The sequence below is a fragment of the Mauremys mutica genome, chromosome 1, assembly GCF_020497125.1.
Source record: "Mauremys mutica isolate MM-2020 ecotype Southern chromosome 1, ASM2049712v1, whole genome shotgun sequence".
NCBI lineage: Eukaryota > Metazoa > Chordata > Testudines > Geoemydidae > Mauremys > Mauremys mutica.
In genome coordinates, this window is record NC_059072.1 from 329,245,195 (window position 1) to 329,263,352 (window position 18,158).

Below are 18,158 nucleotides of genomic sequence, written 5' to 3' on the forward strand. Positions count from 1 at the left end.
TGTGTGTGAGATCAGGTTGACGCAAACTGAAACATGTTGGTTAGTTGAAATTAATCAAATATTTTGTTCCAGGTCAGTATGACATTAATTTGTTCCCAGCTGAGCTGCCTGGGTGCCTCATGGGAACTGTAGTTTGGATGCCTCATGCCCCTGTTCTCCTCTATTGGTTAGGATCCTTGGCTGAATTACACTTCCCAGGATATACTAGGGTCTCCCCTTCAGTTGAACCAGCCTGGTGCACCATGAGATTCCCATGACCTTGATGCATAATGGCAAATGTAGTCAACCCAGAGAGGAGAATGAAGGCAGGAGCAGGGTTGACCTTAGGGAAAATGGCACCCTGGGTGAACTTGTCTTTTGTCCCACAATTGCCCCTGGCCCCCATGGGTTCCCCAGACTCCCCACCCCCCATTCGCCCTGACCCCTGCACTGTGCCCCGTCACTCCTAATCCCTGTACCTTGCTCCTGCGCTCACATAAAGGGAAACTGACCTGGATGCACGGAGCAGCTGGCACTGCTGCTGGCTCCCCCCTTGAACCACTGTTTCTCTGTGCACTCCTAAGGGAGTATGAGGGAGGGAGCAAGGAGTGGCATTAGGGCTCCCTGCATCCAGGTCACTTTACCCACCTGGGCTGTGTAAGGGGCAGGCAGGAGAGCAGCAGCTCCTGAAGCTCACCTCACAGCACAGCCCAGGTAGGGAAAGTAACATGGATGCACAGAGTGCTTGGTGTTGCTCCTCGCTCCTCCCCTCACAGCCTCCTAGGTGCGTGTGGAGGAACGTTGGGCTGGGAGCAGTATCTGTGTGTCACTGCTTCCCCTTCCCCCCACATGTTCCTCCACTAGGAGGAAGCAGGGAGAAATCTGGGCACTCCCCCACCAGCGCTTGCTTGCCAGCTGAGAGCAGTTCCTGACACTACACTGGCAGTGCACACCTCTGTGCTGCTGCACGGCACTCCTGGGCAGTCGCTGACGGGGGGCATCCCTCAGCCTGGCCTTGGGCAGAAGGCACCCAAACTACAACAGTTCTAAACAAGTTTTGAAATATTGGAATTTTCCATGAGATGGAAATTCTAATTTTTGACCAGCTCTATCTATAACACAGACAAGTGACCCAGGAAGTGTGGGGGAAAGATAAAATCAGAGACATACTGGAAAATTAGAGGAACAGAAGGGGGATACTCACACTGAAAAAATGGCTAAAACTGATTTTTACAAAAAAGAAATGAACTGTGGTATTTTCCTGCATTTTATTTGCTATTATTGTTGATATGAGCTTTGTCCCACCTAGTCCAGCTTCTCCTTCTGGCTGAGCCAGCAGTGAAGTTCTAAGCCTGTGTTTGTGTAGTTACTATATATATATAGTATACATATAGTATATATATATACATACTTGAGAGGGAGAGAGATTGTCAAAGGACAATCTCCAATTGTACAACTACTACAGTGCCACCATAAAGAGCACAAAAGTAAAAGCACCATCCCCAATCAATTACCCTAACAAACCTCGATAATGTAACACCCTTGTAGTCTACCTAACTCAGGAACGGACCTCAGCAAACAGAAGAGCATTATACCATTCCCTAAAGACCAAAAATCTGGGCTATGGTGAAGCCATTTTTAGGACAGTCAGTTACAGTGTCCAAGACCCACCTCTGAAAGAACAGTGGCTCCAGTCCCACAGCATTCAGAGCGAGGGATAGTTAACAAAAACACCTTGGTCTATGATAGCTGTAGTATATATAGAGAGAAATGGTCTCTTAGGTACATGGGACCCCAGCTCATGCCTAGCTTTATGGAGTATCAACAACTTGAATTGCACCAAGAAGCAAATAGGAAGCTTGCAGCTTGCAAAGCACTAGTATAACGTAAGATGGTATAATTTAGCTCATAGTGCTAAATTAATGAGCTGTATATTCTGCACTAGTTGAAGCTTCTAGGTGGTCCTTTAAGGTAGCCCCAAGTAGAGTACAGTAGTCCATTCTGGAAATGACAAAGACATGGAGAAATGGGGAGGTCCAGTCTAAAATAAAACATTCTCTAAGTCAATTGCAAGAAAAAACAACACTTTTTTTTCTTCATCACTTTCCACTGATGATATCAGGAATTTTTGGAGCCCGTGAGGTCCAAAATAAGCCCTAGATTTCAAATCTCTTTGACAAACAGAGTACATATTTCTCAAAAGAGCGAGCTGGCATAATTCTTGACAAGTCTTCCAGAAACATCTCTCTATCCACCAGAACCACCTCCACCTCGTTTGGATTGAACTTCAGCCAGTTTTCCAATCCATGACCATGGTCATGCACTAGGGAAGCAGAGAGACTGAACAATCCAGGGATAAAGAAAAAAAGACATCAGGACCACCTTCATATTTTACATGTACCAATGATTTTGTGGCCCAAACCATCTCACTGCTTTTTCTAGCCCCTCACATACACTTTGAACAGGAAAGGTGACAAAATAGAACCTAGTGGATTCCTAGGCCCTTGGGGATGATGAACAATTTCCCAGATGGAATGGAAGAACAAAACTTCTGAAAAAAAGTGTCCTTTCCCACTAGAGACCAAAGATGGACCAACAACTCCTAATGGGAAACAGCTGAAATAGCTAATGAAATCAGTATGGTACGAGACCACTGAGCAAAGAAACTAGTGCAGCTTCTGAATCATATCATAGTTAAAAACACAGGTACAGTGAAGGGCTAATCCTGTCTTGATTGTGCTGTCACAAATTCAATATCATGGCTTGATGGCAGAATCAATTAGGAGGAGAAGTTGGGCTGGGAGGGAAGAAGCCCTGGTAATTATTGTAGCAAAAGTAGTAAGAAAAAAATATAAAAACATGAACAGTAAATAAGAAGATTGCAGTTAAATCCTGAGACTGTGTGTGTCTGAAAGTCTTTCTTTAAGGTGTGGTCTCTACAAGGTGTTGTGTCTTCTGTGAGATGTTGAGTGCCCTACTCCCATTGACTTAAATGGAAGTCGACAACATTCAGCATCTTGGAGCACTGGACCTTTAATATGTGATGGATATTTTATTCCATTCAGGTTCTTACACAGCCCCGACTACTAGTAGTATCTGGGCAATATGGTCATTTCCTTTCCAAAAATATTAAAGGCAAACTGTGCACCCCATTTTCTAATTTGGACACGAAACTGAAAATGTAAAGTGCAAAATCAATGCAATAAAGATGCTGCTAAAAGTTGCCTATGACCGCTGTAGCATTTGGCCACTTGTATAATAAGTGATTAGATTAACCAAAAGTATGGGGTTGGGGAGAAAGAGCGAGAGAGCAAGAGAGGCACTTGAACCAGGATCCAGATCTTCAGGACATTCATAGGTTGACAGCCCACTAAGGAAGAGATGATGGGAAGGAAGAGTTGAAAATTATATTTCTTCCCTCCTACCCCACCCCCTCAATTCCTATTTGGCGAGCAACAACTTTGAGCTTGAGATACATCCCTTTCGCCTGCACCCTCACAAGCACCCTGATGTCATTAACCCTTGACACGAGGGAGCTATTTGTATTGTCATACTCGCAGCATCCAGGAGTTAGTCCAAAATGCAGATAAGTGCATACGATGCCAATAAACACCAAAGAGTGTAAAAATGTAAATTCTCAGGGGCTGGATCTTCACATGACTTTATGCCCATATAGGGAAGTTAGGGATAGAAAGAGTTACTCCACCCCCATTAGTCCCTTACAAGGGCAACCAGGTTACCTTGGCTCCAGGTGTGGAAGGGTAAGGGACTCTGTGTGCCTCGTCTCTTGTATGGCTCGGGGTGGGGAAGGTGGAGCATTGACTCCACCCTGCCCCCCTGTGTACCCACCAGTGCAGGTAGCTGGTGTATCGGGGTGGCAGTTTGGTGCTGGTATAGGCCAGTAGAAAATTAATGCCCATGGGAGTCACCACGGAGGAGCAAGGGAGTTGTGAGTCCTTAAACCACAGTTCCCTCCTTGTGCTGCCCCTGCAGTAGCACAGCAACATGTTGCCTCTTACCAATGGCTGTGTCCCAGAGACACAATGTCGCCCTACATACTCAGACTCACTGGCTCACAGCTAAGGTGGTGTAAGATCTCCCCCCATTTTTAATTCATATATTTTAGAACAGTCACAATTTAGATATTTTATATTGGCTTAAAAACAGAAATGCCCTGGGTTTTCATGCAGGCATTTACCTCATATAACTTCCATGGAGGGTTTGTTTTTTAATATATTGGCAGACCATTGTCCTAATGTGATCTAATTACTTTTGGTTAAATGAGCACAGATGAGGTTCTGAAATGAATAGTGAACACGTGTATGAGTGCTCTCTCCGGGAGAGAATCTGAGCCATGGAAATGTATGCAATCATAGTCATAGGCTGCTAACACTTAACAGACATTCTCATTAGGAATGTGTAATTGGGTGATGGAAAAATAATATTTTACCAAAGAGTTCAATGATCTCAACTAGCCTCAGTGGTCTTCTAGGTATAAACATATTCTGTTTGAGAAATGTTTAAAATACATACTACCTTGATAAAAATTCTTAGCAAAGTATTATATTAAATATCCTGAGCAGAATAAGCTAGCTGAAAAATATTGAAACTATGAGGGTGTTTTTCATAGGGTTCAAAAAGTTTTTCTTTTCTTTGGGGATTTAACATAGTTTTAAGTAGCTAAATATTATTGAAATCATTATCAAAAAGATTAGTAAAATTAATTTATGTAAACCCAAGTTTTCAGTAAATGAGAAAATAAATGCTATTGTTTCAATAACAATTTCAATAAAACATTGATAAAATGTTGCAAAAAAATTCTAAAAAATCTAAATACGGTACTTGGAAGAAATGGTGACCTATTCATTTTTTTGAAAAAAGGACATTTTCGACTAAGAAGAAATTTCTTTCAAAAAAATTTAATAGTTCTAATTCTGGTTTTGTTTGTTTAGGGGGAAAAATGGAAAACAAGGATTTAAATAAATTCTACCAGTGGAGTAGTCATACCGCCTGTCGCATTATCCTGCCATATTGCACATGCTAAGTGACTTTGGGCTAGGTCAGTATTTGGGTGGGAGCTGGGATTTTTGAAGAATACATTTTGGGTGCATCCTGCTTTGTGAGTTTGATTAGGAATATGGTACAGGTGTGATTACTCCTGCATGGTGTATTGTTGTGTTAAGTAACAACAATACAGTTAATGGTGTGTAACTTCACCTATAAGTCCCTGAAATGAATTTTCATTATTCCCATTTTAAAAAGAACAATTGCATTTATATTATTATTATTATTATTATTGCTTACCTTGCTTATACATTGCTTACCTATTTGACATGCACACCCTTGTTCCCTGCAATAGCTTGAGAACATGCTCAGTGTTGGGCAAACCACTCGGGAACTGCAAGGGTAAAAAGCTTTTCATCTGCATTTCGTCTAATTATATTCACAACATGATTTTTTTTTAAACCTTTAGTTCTGGGAGTTGGCATTGAGCCTTGTATAGTGTTTGATGTTGGCATCTGGAAATCCTAACTCCTGGTGTCACAGGGTTAATGAACATTGCCCTAAACAGTTGGGGTCACCTGGGCATCTGCTACTTAGCCTTCTGATCTAACAGCAGCTGTTAATGTTGGGCACAGTGGTTTTGCCACATTGAAGTAACCTGGACAGTCAAATCTAGGCTAGATTGTTATCAACATTTAGATTTGTATTAAAGGATTGATCTCCTTTCTGTGTTTATGGATTAGTGTGCATGACTCACATTCTCACTAATGAGAGTTAGGTGCATAAATCACTTGTGTATCATTGGAAAACGATTCCCCTGTTATGATTAAAATATAGCAAGGAAATGTCTGCATGTATATAGAATAATAAATGGGAACACTAAGAAAGCTACAAACAAATGTTATGCTTGGAAAAGCTTCCCAATCAATGTATGCCAAGCCCCCTCCCTCACCTTCTTGAAAACACCCCTGAGAACCCACCTATTCCTTGAAGCGTTCCAGCTATAATGACCATACACCATTCTGTGTTCATTCTGTGTTTGTTCTGTATTGTATTGTTCTGTATTGTACCGGCTGTGTCTTTAGACTGTAAGCTCCTCGGGACAGGGAACTGTTATTTGTTTGGCACACTTCACCTATTGTACAGCGCCGTGCGCTCCAGCGCTATATAAATAATAAATAAAAAAAATAATAAATTTTATCTACAATTCTTTCCTGTTAAATCTAGGTGGCAAAATAAAATTTCAATTCCAGATCTACTTCTTACACCTCTTTACTTAAGTTCCATACTCATCATGGTTCTATGATTCCAGAAGAATCTAGATTAGAACATTTTGTCAAAATTGGAAGAATCTGGTTTGCTAATGGAATGGGGCTGAGAGTTCTAGACTGCAACGACTAGGAGGCAGCAATCCTTCCTGCATATTAATTTATAAAGCCTCTAGTATACCTTGGACACTATATAATAATAATATTAATATTAATAATAAACAAGTTCCATTTGTTATTATATGCCACTTAGAAAGGATTTAGTGCTGATCTCAGGAGTAGTTAGATAGCCAGGTTCACACTGCAGAGACCAGCTCTTTCACTATATTAGTAAACCATCCACGCACACCTACTTCGTCGTGCTATCTCATAATAGGTGAAACACCATTAACATTTCAGTCACTGAAATCACTACATTTACATCTAAAAGGTATTGCTCCTCAGCAGGATAAAGGGGTAGTCAGTCTTAGTCTGCTGAAAACTGATGTGACTCTCTAAACTCCATTAGCAATATTGGCATTATTTATAGTTATTGCAATGGGACAAGGGTTGACCCAAGGCAGGACTTACTGAACAAATGCTATGCTAAAGTAGCATCCAATTCCATTCATCAAGGGAGAGGGGTGGAGGGTAGGGAAAAAAGACGAATCACACTTAGAATCATATCACAGTGCTTGCTCTCCCTAAAGCTTTCACTATGGCTTACTGAGGTGCTGCCTAACCCAAATCTTGATTATAATCCCTATAAAAATCTACAAACAGGGCTAATAAATAGTAATTCAATAATAATAAAAGCCCTCAGAAAAATGGGCCAGCCAAGTAACCCAAGCAAGCTGCAGCTCCCTCTACAGAAAGACTCTATTTTTGCTTTAGTATCTAAAATGTCAAATAGCTGTAACGTCCCAACTGATACAGTAAGACCAAACTGTTTTTTTTTTTAAAAAGAGAAGATATTCTTTACATATTAAAAAAGCCTTTGCAATGCAGATGTCTATTAGCAACATAGAGTAGTATACTGTACATCTGCAGCCAAAAAACGGAACCACTTTGCACTGAAGTTTTCCAAAATATAAAGCTCTGTTGAGAAGCAAGCATTACCACCACTGGACAGACAGGTCACGACACTGCATTACAAGATGCATCACCCACTCACTGTAGTAGGCCCTAAGTCCTACCCCTAAATTTTAACACTTTCGGTTCCATATACGTTGTAACCTTCTCTATATGTTGCTAAATTCTGGGTATTCTGCGAGGAAGTTGGATTAAAAGTCTGTGCACTCTTTGCCACCTTCATTCGCTTCGCCTCTGCCCTGGACTTGTAACAGAATTCTATCAAAGCCACCAGCATGGCCAAGCCCAAGCCTCCAACCAGAATGTAGAAGACTCCTGCAACGTTGCTGAGACTCAAGGCGCTCGTCTTGTCCTGAGGAAACAGAATTGGTAGAGTTAACCACTGACGTCAGACACTCAAAAGCTACACATTATACACTGAAAACATACATAAAAGAGGTTTAACTGAAATTAACTGACAGTCATTTACACAGTTCTTCACAAAAAATCGGCCTATCTGAATTTATAAAATATATATTAAGCGCCATTTCTTCCTGGCAAGCATGGAAATCATTACTTTAGGATGTAATCAGTCATTCGCTAACAGCTGTGAAATGGTACTACCGTTACTTATAACTTTAAACAATGATCTATCTACCTCTATTTAATGAAAATTTTAATAGCAATATGAAACTAGATTTATTTGATGGTCGTTTAAAGCTTTCTAATCCAAAAATCCATTTATGTCAGATGGGACTCTGCATAATTTTATTAACACATAGTGTTCACTTTTGATATGCATCGATATAAAGACTCAGCCAGCCTGGCTTTCAGCTAATTAAATACATACTTAAAGTATGCGACACTTAAGCTGTCTTTCTTAATTAAAGCAAAAACACATTTCATTAACATAAAGAATTTCCCATACTACCTTAGCCACTGCTGTTTGTTTATTTAGTTTTAATTTATTTTATATCTTTTTGGTACCATGGTAATGGATTTGTTACATACAAAATTCTATTAATAGAATTTTTTAATGATAAATTAATTTGTGACTAGAAGTTAGTTCTAAATATTTATAATCATTTAGAAAACAATACTTATTCCTTTTAGTGACGTATTCTTAAGTAGGTGTTATTTTATATATGTTCCCCTTCGTGGGTTTAAAAAAGCAAATTTCTATTGTACATTTCAGTTTGGTTCTGGCAAAAATCTTAATGAGCCTGGTATTTTAGGGTTTGAAAATGATGTGCATAATTTTTCAGCACAAGTCTCTAGACTAGGGATTTATTCAGAATTGGACTTTTACATACTACATTGCTTGCATTAAGATATTTATAAAATTCTGTCTTATAAGCTAAAGTCGTTAGCCTCTTGTAACTGCATGAAAATTTAATTCATGGTGAACACTAAACACTACTTGTAGAAATGTTTAATTTAAAGATGCACTATTTGATGTGGGCTTAATGCCTCGGCAAGTAGAAGATAACACTGATGTTAATGCACAGGAGACCTGGACATGAATCCAGGTTGTGGCTGGCTTCTGGCATACGCTTGTACCATTCTTCTCTGCTGGCAGGTCAGTTGTTGTCATGATGCTTGTGGCCAAGAAGAAGGAAGATTTTATTGAGGGAAAATGGTGGCCTAAAGTAAGTGCTAGGTGAAAGCCTCCTAAGCTGTCACATACAGGGATAATGATAGTGACGTTTCTGCCTTAGTAGGGGCTGCATTGCTCTTGGTGGGTTTAAACTCCCTCCTCAGATTTCACTTGCCATGTAGTACAAAACAAGGGGGCAAACTCATTTTCACTTTCATTTTTCCCTCTGGCCTTTAGGGGTCACTCTTGGTGTTACGAAGCAGCAACCAGTCAATGCCTCTCACATTCCTGTTTAGGCTCTGGGCAAAGGTTGGGAGGTAGAAAGAGGAGCTAGGAGAAAACTGCTGAGATACCCAGAGTTAGGGTGATCATATAGCCCATTCTGGCCAGGACAGTCCCTTTTTTAAGCCCTGTCCTGGCTGTCCCAACTTTTGGGGCAAAACTGGGCATTTGTCCCATTTGCTCTTGCCCACTGATCATCAGTTACCATGAGCAAATTAGACAAATGCCCAGTTTTGCCAAAAAAGTGGAGTACAACCCCTAGTGAGGGGGAGGAGGGGCAACTGGCAATGCCAGCCCTGGAGGGAGGGCTTGTGAGAGCAGCTCAGGCCAGGCCAGCCCCATGTGGACTGGCAGCAGGGGTCTTGGGCTGGCCCCATGTGCAAGTGGGCAGTGGAGTGGAGGCCTCGGGCCATGTACCATTTTCGCTTTGAGAAAATATGGTCACCTTACCCAGAATAAGGGAATGCATGGCGGGAATTAACTGAGAGGGCTTTGAAGTGGTCAGAAGAATATCTGCTTCTGAAATCCTTCTTCCCAGGAGAAGTGGAAGGGGAGGATGTACTCCCTAATACTCTTAGGGAAGATTAATTTGGGGGCTTGCAGTGAGGTAAGGGGGCACTTTGGATTTGAAACCCAGAGATGATATACTGGGAGTTATAGGAAGAAGAGAACTAAAAGTTTCACCCCAGAATTCACGTTAGCTCCATCCCTGTTTCTTGGAGCCCTTCTCCTATACAACCAGGCCAGGCTGTTGTGGTGAATGGCTGAGTGTTCATCTTCACAGAATACAAGCAAACAACTCAGCTAGGCCATCTCCCAAATGAGAAGGACAAATGGAGAAAGAGATAAATTGCACAGCAGTTAATGGAGAGAGGCTTTCCCCACATAGAGGAAAAATAACCCACCTTGCAGCTCTTCAATCACCCCTAAAAATATAGGAAGATGGGACGTGATTTACATTTCAAAAGGAAAGAAACAACGATTTTCTTTTTTTACATCAACCTCATTTGAAAACCTGGAAAAGCAATAGTGCTTCTTTAAATTAAAGTGGGGGCACATAACTATTTGACGGAGGTGGGGGAAGCATTTTGTTTAGCTGATCCTTTGATGAGTGTTTACAGCTATTTATTTTATTTCCATGTCATTTTGTTCATTACTCCCTTTACTGCTTTGTGAACACAACAGTAGGTCCCGAACTGCAGCGACTGACCTTACTTCCAGAGTCCTTGGGTCCACATTCACCTTTATCGTACCACCATTTGTTTTTCAGCTTGTCTAAGACGCCTGCCTCACTGAGTTTCAAAACGGCAAGGTTTACAGGAGTTCTTCACGTGGAAAATAACATAAATAACATTATATATGTTATTTTATGTTATTCAAGTAAAACTACATAGAATCGCATTGCAAAGTGACGGAGCAGAGGCCACAGTGGGTGCTATGTCATGTACTGTAGGCCCAGGTTTAGAAACAGACATATGACTGGGACCTGCTCCATCGCTTTAGGTAACAGGCACATACTGCTGGGGAAGATTTTTAAATAAATAGTATGCAATTACTGTGAACCCAAAACTATTGGCTTATCAGTATTAACAACATAGTCTTCTGAGATTTAAAATGTCTTCAGTACAATGAGATTGGATAGAAGACTTCCGTGTTCCTGGCTTTCAATTTATTTTAGTTTGTGTGTGTATACATATACATGCACACACTCATATAGAATACAACTTGGCCATAGCTATTCCATTTACTGCCTTCACAGTGCTACGGATAGTGAAATTTTAATTCTCATGAAGTTGGTTTACAGTATTAATTGGCACAACCCTATAAAGATCCTTCATGCAGAAAACCTATTGACTGCAGCAGTAGTTCTGCATGCAGAGAACTTACAGGATGAGGTCCTAATGTTGTTAACCTCAGAATAAAGGAAAATGACTGTCAAGTCTTAGTACATGTTTCCATATCCAATATCATTTGGACTGACCGCTTGGTCCTGGAAAATAAAATCAGGGTTTTATTTAAATCTCACTTATTTAGTGAGTTGGTTCCAGTGAGGTAATAATTTTTTGCTTGGAACCTTCTCTCCTAGTTATGTTATTTGATTAAAACAATTCAACCAAGTTTAGTCTTCATTTAAAACATAATCCATTGCATCAAAGTCATGAGCTGCTGTGGGGTTACACTGAAGTTACCAAAACTCCATTAAAAAGTTCCAGTGTATTGTACTAATGCTCACCCTTCATGCCACTTGGGGCAGTTTATCCTGAAAACAACTGAAATAATAATTGGTTATGAGAATTTTAATTTACCTTCCCTCTCAAAACATTGACTATCAAATTCTTAGTGACCCGCATAGAGATATGTATTTATGTGCAGGTGTGTATGAATACCAGCGAGGAAGGCAGAAAACCTGAAACACTATATAATAGATGGGCTACTCTTAGATATCAGAAAATGATAGCACTGACATGTTCTGGTAACATCATACAATAAAAAACTCAAGCTTGTGTGTTTAAGGTATCATCAGATTCCTCTGATGGAACTCATTTCATGTAACGTACTACAACCCAGAGTGTTTTTAAAATGATAATTTATAAATGCACGATTTAAAATTTTAATAACTGTAAAACAACTGAAATATTAATTAGTTTAGTGACACTATGTCAGAAATGAATGACACTATTAAAAGAGTTACTATAAAAGAAAAAGAGTTTTAGTCATGCTCGAATTATGTTTGTGTAACTGATTTAACTATATTTCTCAGAATTCTCATGAAGAAATATATTTAAATATTAAAATAAATAATAATTCAGGCTTCCAATGTTAGCTCTGTGGATCATGACCTTTAATCCATATGGACTACCTTCAATACATTTCCATATACTCTACAATGATCTCTATAAGTAAATACAATACTTTGTATGCTTTCAAATTCAACCCCACTAAGTTCATACAGAACGCATTGATACTACTACAGAAAAATATATATTGTTTGATCTTGTTCAGTATTTAAACTTACATTTTATTGTCAGGCTTCCTGGCAGCAGGCTGTGCAGGTTGCAAGTGGAGTCAGAGACTATCACGGCTAAGAAAACTAAAATTAGTGGGTGGCAGTTTGGGATGCTGGCAAGTTTAGGGTGACCAGACAGCAAGTGTGTAAAATCGGGATGGGGGTGGGGGATCATAGGTGCCTATTGTAAGAAAAAGCTCCAAATATTGGGACTGTCCCTATAAAATCGGGACATCTGGTCACCCTAGGCAAGCTGCCTCTTAATATGATCTCTGTTTGCTTCTGCTACAGGTGTGAAATAACTGACATTGTAATATGGCTTGGATAGCTATTGTCCAACACCACTAATGTTTTGGCTCAGCGCCCCATTTGAATCTTTCTATCCCCAGCCACATCACAGGGTATACATAGAAGGGACAGCCAGGTTCTGTTGTCACCGTGAAAATCCAGAACAACTCCACGGAAGTCAGTGGAATTATTCCAGATTCAACTGATTTAAATAAGATGAAAATTAGGAGCTAGATATTAATGAATTATGTATATGAACTGTCAAGAATAGTGGCTACCTGTGTGTAGGGGGAGTCAATAGTAATTTCTCCACTCTTTTGCTTGATATTTCAGCACAAGCATTCAGAATTTAGGAACATAAAGCTGCCTAACACCTGCCACATTTTGAGTTTCTTTCTTCTTTCTCACCCACTCTTGATCCATCTGTATCATCCTTTCTGCTCCCATAGGCATCTTCTACATACACAGTGCTTTGGCGGGAACTTTCAGGTTTTCTTTTCATTGAGAAAAACAACTGATTTCATGATTTACTTTCTAACTGGAAAATTACATTTGCAAGTTAACCTGCCTTCTGTATTATGTAGCCGGTAGCAATGGGCAGGATAGAGGCAGAATTTCATTTCCTCCATAGCAGTGCAGTCAGTGAGCTCTGTGTGAGAGGCCGTTTCAGTGTTCTCTTAGCACTACTTTTTCTATTCAGCCACTTGCCCTATCAATAGTCTACAGCTGCTAAGGCAAACATGCCCTTAGACACTTCCATCCACTACACATGGCTTCAATGGGAGTTTTGTGTGTGTGGATGAGACAGAATTTGGCCCTTTCGTTTCTATGTAAACAGCACCATCTTGAGCTTAAGCCTTTCCTAAAGCGCATGACTAAATACTGTAGACACTTTGGGTGGAATTTAAAAATGTTTAAAATTGTATTTGTGTCCATCTTTAAATGAGGCACATAGGTGATATAATAGATTAAAGGTAGGAAGAAAAACTCAAGATTTAAAAGTGATCTGAAAGACTGAGTTTAAAAACACATTCAAAATTAAATGGAACTTTAGAGGCTTGCAAAATTTCTATCAAAACCAGACTACAGTTACTATATATTTTAGTTCTTCACCAAAATTAATGAAGAATAACATATTTTTGTTTGTTTTTAACATTTTAGGCACAGATGAGAGTTAAGTGTCCAAATCCCATTGGCTTTCAATAGGAATTGAGTATGTCGCAACCCTTTGTTTCTTTGAAAATCTCTTCTTCAAGCCCTAGCTTTTTCTAACCACACCTGTCAAACACTCAGATGCTAACAACCTTTCCCACATTGCGTAGAAACATATTTGGTAAGTAGCGCCATTGATTTTAAGGGTGGCAGAATCTAGGTCAATGTGATTTACAGCATATTAAAGAAGAGTAGTATAAAAAACATAAACCGGATAACTCATCTGGAATTAAATGTTCTACCAAGTTCAGTCCTGTATATTGTACATTATATTGCCAAATGATAATATGATTTTTTAAAAAACATGGGTAGAGACTCTTAAGTTAAAAAAGTTGCTCCAGATCCTCTGTTAGTGTAAGCTGGTGTAGCTCTATTGAAGTCAACTTACATCAGTTGAAGATCTGACCCATTATTTGTTGGCGGTGGTATAAATCTTTCTACACCAAGCTTTGCAATGCAGTACTAGCAAATTGTGCTCTAATTTCCAGAAGTGTGAGTCTGGAGTAACACAGCAGAATATGTCCCATACTATCTAAATAGTCACACTGCATATACTGTATATCATAAGAATTTTAGGATTTTACACTGAAGAAGATCCAAGTCTCCAGTCCGACAGTCAGAGTGAGACAATTTAAAATCAGTGGCAGTGCTGTTTAAGTAATGACTGGGGCATAGGGGCCAGGGAGAATAATATGCAGTTAAAGACATTCTTTATTTTTTATAAGCAGCAAAGAGTCCTGTGGCACCTTATAGAGTAACAGACGTTTTGGAGCATGAGCTTTCGTGGGTGACATGCATCCGACGAAGTGGGTATTCACCCACGAAAGCTCATGCTCCAAAACGACTGTTAGTCTATAAGGTTCCACAGGACTCTTTGCTGCTTTTACAGATCCAGACTAACACGGCTACCCCTCTGATACTTTATTTTTTTATTTTACCAACTTCCACCTCCCCACCTGGCTTTCCTGTCATTTTCTCCTGTTCCATCTTCACTCATTTACTGGTAAGAGGAACTATTTTCAAAAGGCTAAGGCCCTGACTTTTATGCTGGTAACATCATTGAAATTATAATGGCATAAAACTTGAATAATTTAATTGTGAAAAATGATCCTAATTTAATATCATACAACACTGCACTAATGGGCACATGCAGCAGTAAGAACTACAGCATAGAGTGGTTCTAAAACCACTGCAAAATTTCAAAGAGGGAGATAATTGCTATGCAATAGGAGCACTTTTCTTAACCACTTTTAATTAGTTATAAGGCCAGTTCCATCCACTAAATGAAAGAAGAGGAACATTGTATTAGCATGTGGGTGGAAAACAGAAGTAGAGAGCCAGTTTTATTGTTATTGGTCAATGTTCTCTTATTTTTGTAAAAAGAAATGGAAATTAAATGGCAAAAACTATGTTTAAATGAGTTTAACGTTATCAGATATACCTGTGGCAGCATGTGTTTAAGATTTGGGTTATTATTTTCAAAAGCATCTAAGTGCTATTTTCAAAAGTGACGTTAGCACTAAATCTTATTGATAGTCAATAGGAGCTATAAATTAGTGACATGGAGTTCTGGTAACCACAGAACGCTAATGAACTATATTTCTGAATTGTTGGAGACCTTTCCTTTCGTAGCTGGGGTTAAAACAAAAATGGTCAGGGCTAGTACAGCAGTACTATATACTAATCTTTAGTTTAAGAATGGATCTAGGAGTTTGCAAGGGCCTGGTTTCACAAGATCTAAACTTCAGAGAGTTGCTGAGCAACTTAAATTGATTACAGCGTCTCTCTTGGGATGACCATGAAGAAATGTTTTGGGTTTAGGGTTGTGTGTGCTGGCTGGTTGGCTGTATATCAGAGGACACAGCTTAGTTTGGCCGTGTACGCCTAGAGTGCTGTATTGCTTTCAGGGTGGGGGAGAGGTTGTTAATCTCATCAAGGAGACTGTAGTATACTGTAATCTAGAACTGGACTCAATCCAATCATTTTTTAAAATTTTTAACAAATCAAAAAAGGGACTCTGATTAAGGGCCTGACTCGTGGACTTGAACTACTGTTTGTAGCAGTTAGCAGTACAGCAGAACAACCTGTGGTACTGTTCTCTATGTTCAGCTAACTTGATCATATGACAGCAAAAAAGAATATAAAAGCTTTTATCCAGGGCCCAATGAAATCAATAAAAAGACTCCCACTGACATCAGTGGATCAGAACCTATAAGATTATTAGTGGATGTGTAGATTTACTTCAAAACAAGGAATTTTGTAGATGATAAATGTCAATAAAACATTTATATCAAGCCAGTCAAGAGTTCAGGCATCTGTATTTTTTAAGAAAACAGACACTGTAGCTATGCAGCATTTATATATTACACCCCGCCCCAATGTTGTCTATCCCTGATACTTTCCCTGTGTCACATTCTTTACACTCCCCTGTGCAATGTGTCCCTACTCACTTCCTGTTCTCCCTTGGCATGCAGTTCCTGTACTTTACTTCATGTAGCTGCATTCCTAGCTTTCTCCTTCCCGACTACTGCATTCCTAGCTGTCTCCTTCCTAGCTTGTTCCTCCCATTCCTCATGCAGTCACTTCCCTGTGATATCCTAAGACATCCTGCTTTTCCCTCTGCCAGCTGCCCTCCTCTACTTTATTGCATGTGGTCCCTATCTACCAGGGTTATTAATAACAGATGTTAGGGCAAATAGAGTTCTAAGGTAGTTATCTCATTATATTGATTTGAAACATTAAGCATAGCTTTGTATTTTATATTTCAAATTGATAATAGAATCATAGGGTTAGAGGCACCACAAAATACATCTACTCTAACCCCCGCTAAGATGCAGGATTTGTTGTGTTTAAACCATCCCAGACAGGTGGCTCTCCAGCCTCCTTTTGAAAATCTCCAGTGAAGAAGCTTCCATAACCTCCTGAGGCAGTCTGTTCCATTGTGCTACTGTTCTTACAGCTAGGAAGTTTTTTTCTGAGATTTTTCAGGATGATTCAGATACATTATAGGAAAAAAAAGTGTTCATTCACAAGCGTAGTATCACCTCCATGACATTTCTATAATATTATATTATATTATATAGTATTTTTTAAAAAGCCCAACAGTGAAGTTTCACAATCAGTGAAACTTCAGGCCAGTGATGACTTGGATGGAGTATTATTAAAAAAAAAAAAAAGGAAGGTGAGAATTTTATGGCTTATCAAATAGGCTTTCTTACAAGAAGTTATCTGCAGTTGAAGTAAGTGCTAATGAACTTCATGTCCACATGCACTTTGGAGAAGAAACTAAAGACCACTTTTAAAACTGTAACCGCTGGCCAGCAGAGCCAAGGGGAAAAAAAACTTGCTAGAGCAGCAGGATGGAAGGCAAAGCACAGAGGACTAAGACACCAGATCTGGGTGAGTGCAGAGCAGCACAAGGAGTGGTCTCTGCGGCAAGGGCAGTGTCAGGAAAGGATGGTTGAGGAAGGGGAGGAGAAAAAATACAATGTAAGAAACTGTAAAGAAGGCTAATTAAACATTTTGGGTTCCCTCGGCGTCACCAGAACCCCTCAATATAGATAGCCTTGTATCTTCACAGTTACCCATGTAGTATTCTCTCTATATACCATACACGCACATGCACACAAATATATATTGAAGAGTGTTTGACTGGCACATTGAGGGCTACTTTTAGTATCTTAATTTCCTCTCTATGCCATTTCAGCACACATTAGTTTGCCTAATGGATGCTGATGTGAGAAGGCAAAACAAGTTATATGACTGGCAATTTTAAAGTCTCAGTTTAGATGAAATGAAGGAAAAGTAGGTTAACTTTATCCAGGGCATGAGTAATGGCCTAAAATTCAGAGCTGTTGACATGACGAAGGATAAGAGAGAGGTGCAATTTCCAATTAACTTTTTTTCCTAAGGAATACACATGAATTTTAGTTCCAGGTAATGTATCACAACATTCCAGTGTGTGCTATTTTAACTGGAAATTGCATCAGTGTATTGGATAGTTTGGCTGGAAATGGAAATTTGTCTAAATAGAAAATTCCTGAACCTGTACACCCTGAGCCGCTGCTATGAGGAAGCAGAGCTGAGCTGCTCCACCTTCCTCTAATATTGAGGGAAAAACACATTGGAGCAATGCAGTCCAGAAAATGAGGAGCCTGATGCTCTTATTTCCTTCTGGGCTCCTGCTGCTTGTTCACTAGACCTAGCTTTGAGATGGCTCTGGTCTTGTATCTTTCCGTGTAGGGCGCATGTAATCTATTCTTGACAGAGGAAGGTTTCTGAGCATTGATGATAGAATTCATAGCTTAAACTGGTTTGTTAACAAGTTCCACTTGAGAAACTTGTAACGAATGCAAATATTTTTGCTTTGACAGTAATCGCATACATCTGTCTGGATCTTGAGCTCAGTTACTAGCAATACTGAAGTTTGTTCGGTTGCAGGTAAAGCCCCAGCAGATGCACCAATTACTTT

General features: G+C 39.6%; 1 protein-coding gene across 7 annotated transcripts in view; it reads right to left on the minus strand.

The window, feature by feature from the left end:
* Positions 1-18,158, minus strand: part of GRIA4 (glutamate ionotropic receptor AMPA type subunit 4) — a 329,847-nt gene that overhangs the window by 2,254 nt on the left and 309,435 nt on the right. For 2 of the 7 annotated variants that reach the window (XM_045018837.1, XM_045018818.1), the window contains 2 exons: positions 10,391-10,505; positions 7,540-7,674 (listed from right to left, as the gene is read on the minus strand). In XM_045018837.1, coding sequence (XP_044874772.1) covers positions 7,540-7,674; positions 10,391-10,505 — 250 coding nt within the window. Of the gene's footprint in view, positions 1-5,303; positions 5,378-5,963; positions 6,147-7,426; positions 7,675-10,390; positions 10,506-18,158 lie in introns of those variants that run through there. The other 5 variants (XR_006579767.1, XM_045018851.1, XM_045018862.1 and 2 more) reach the window with 5 other exon arrangements.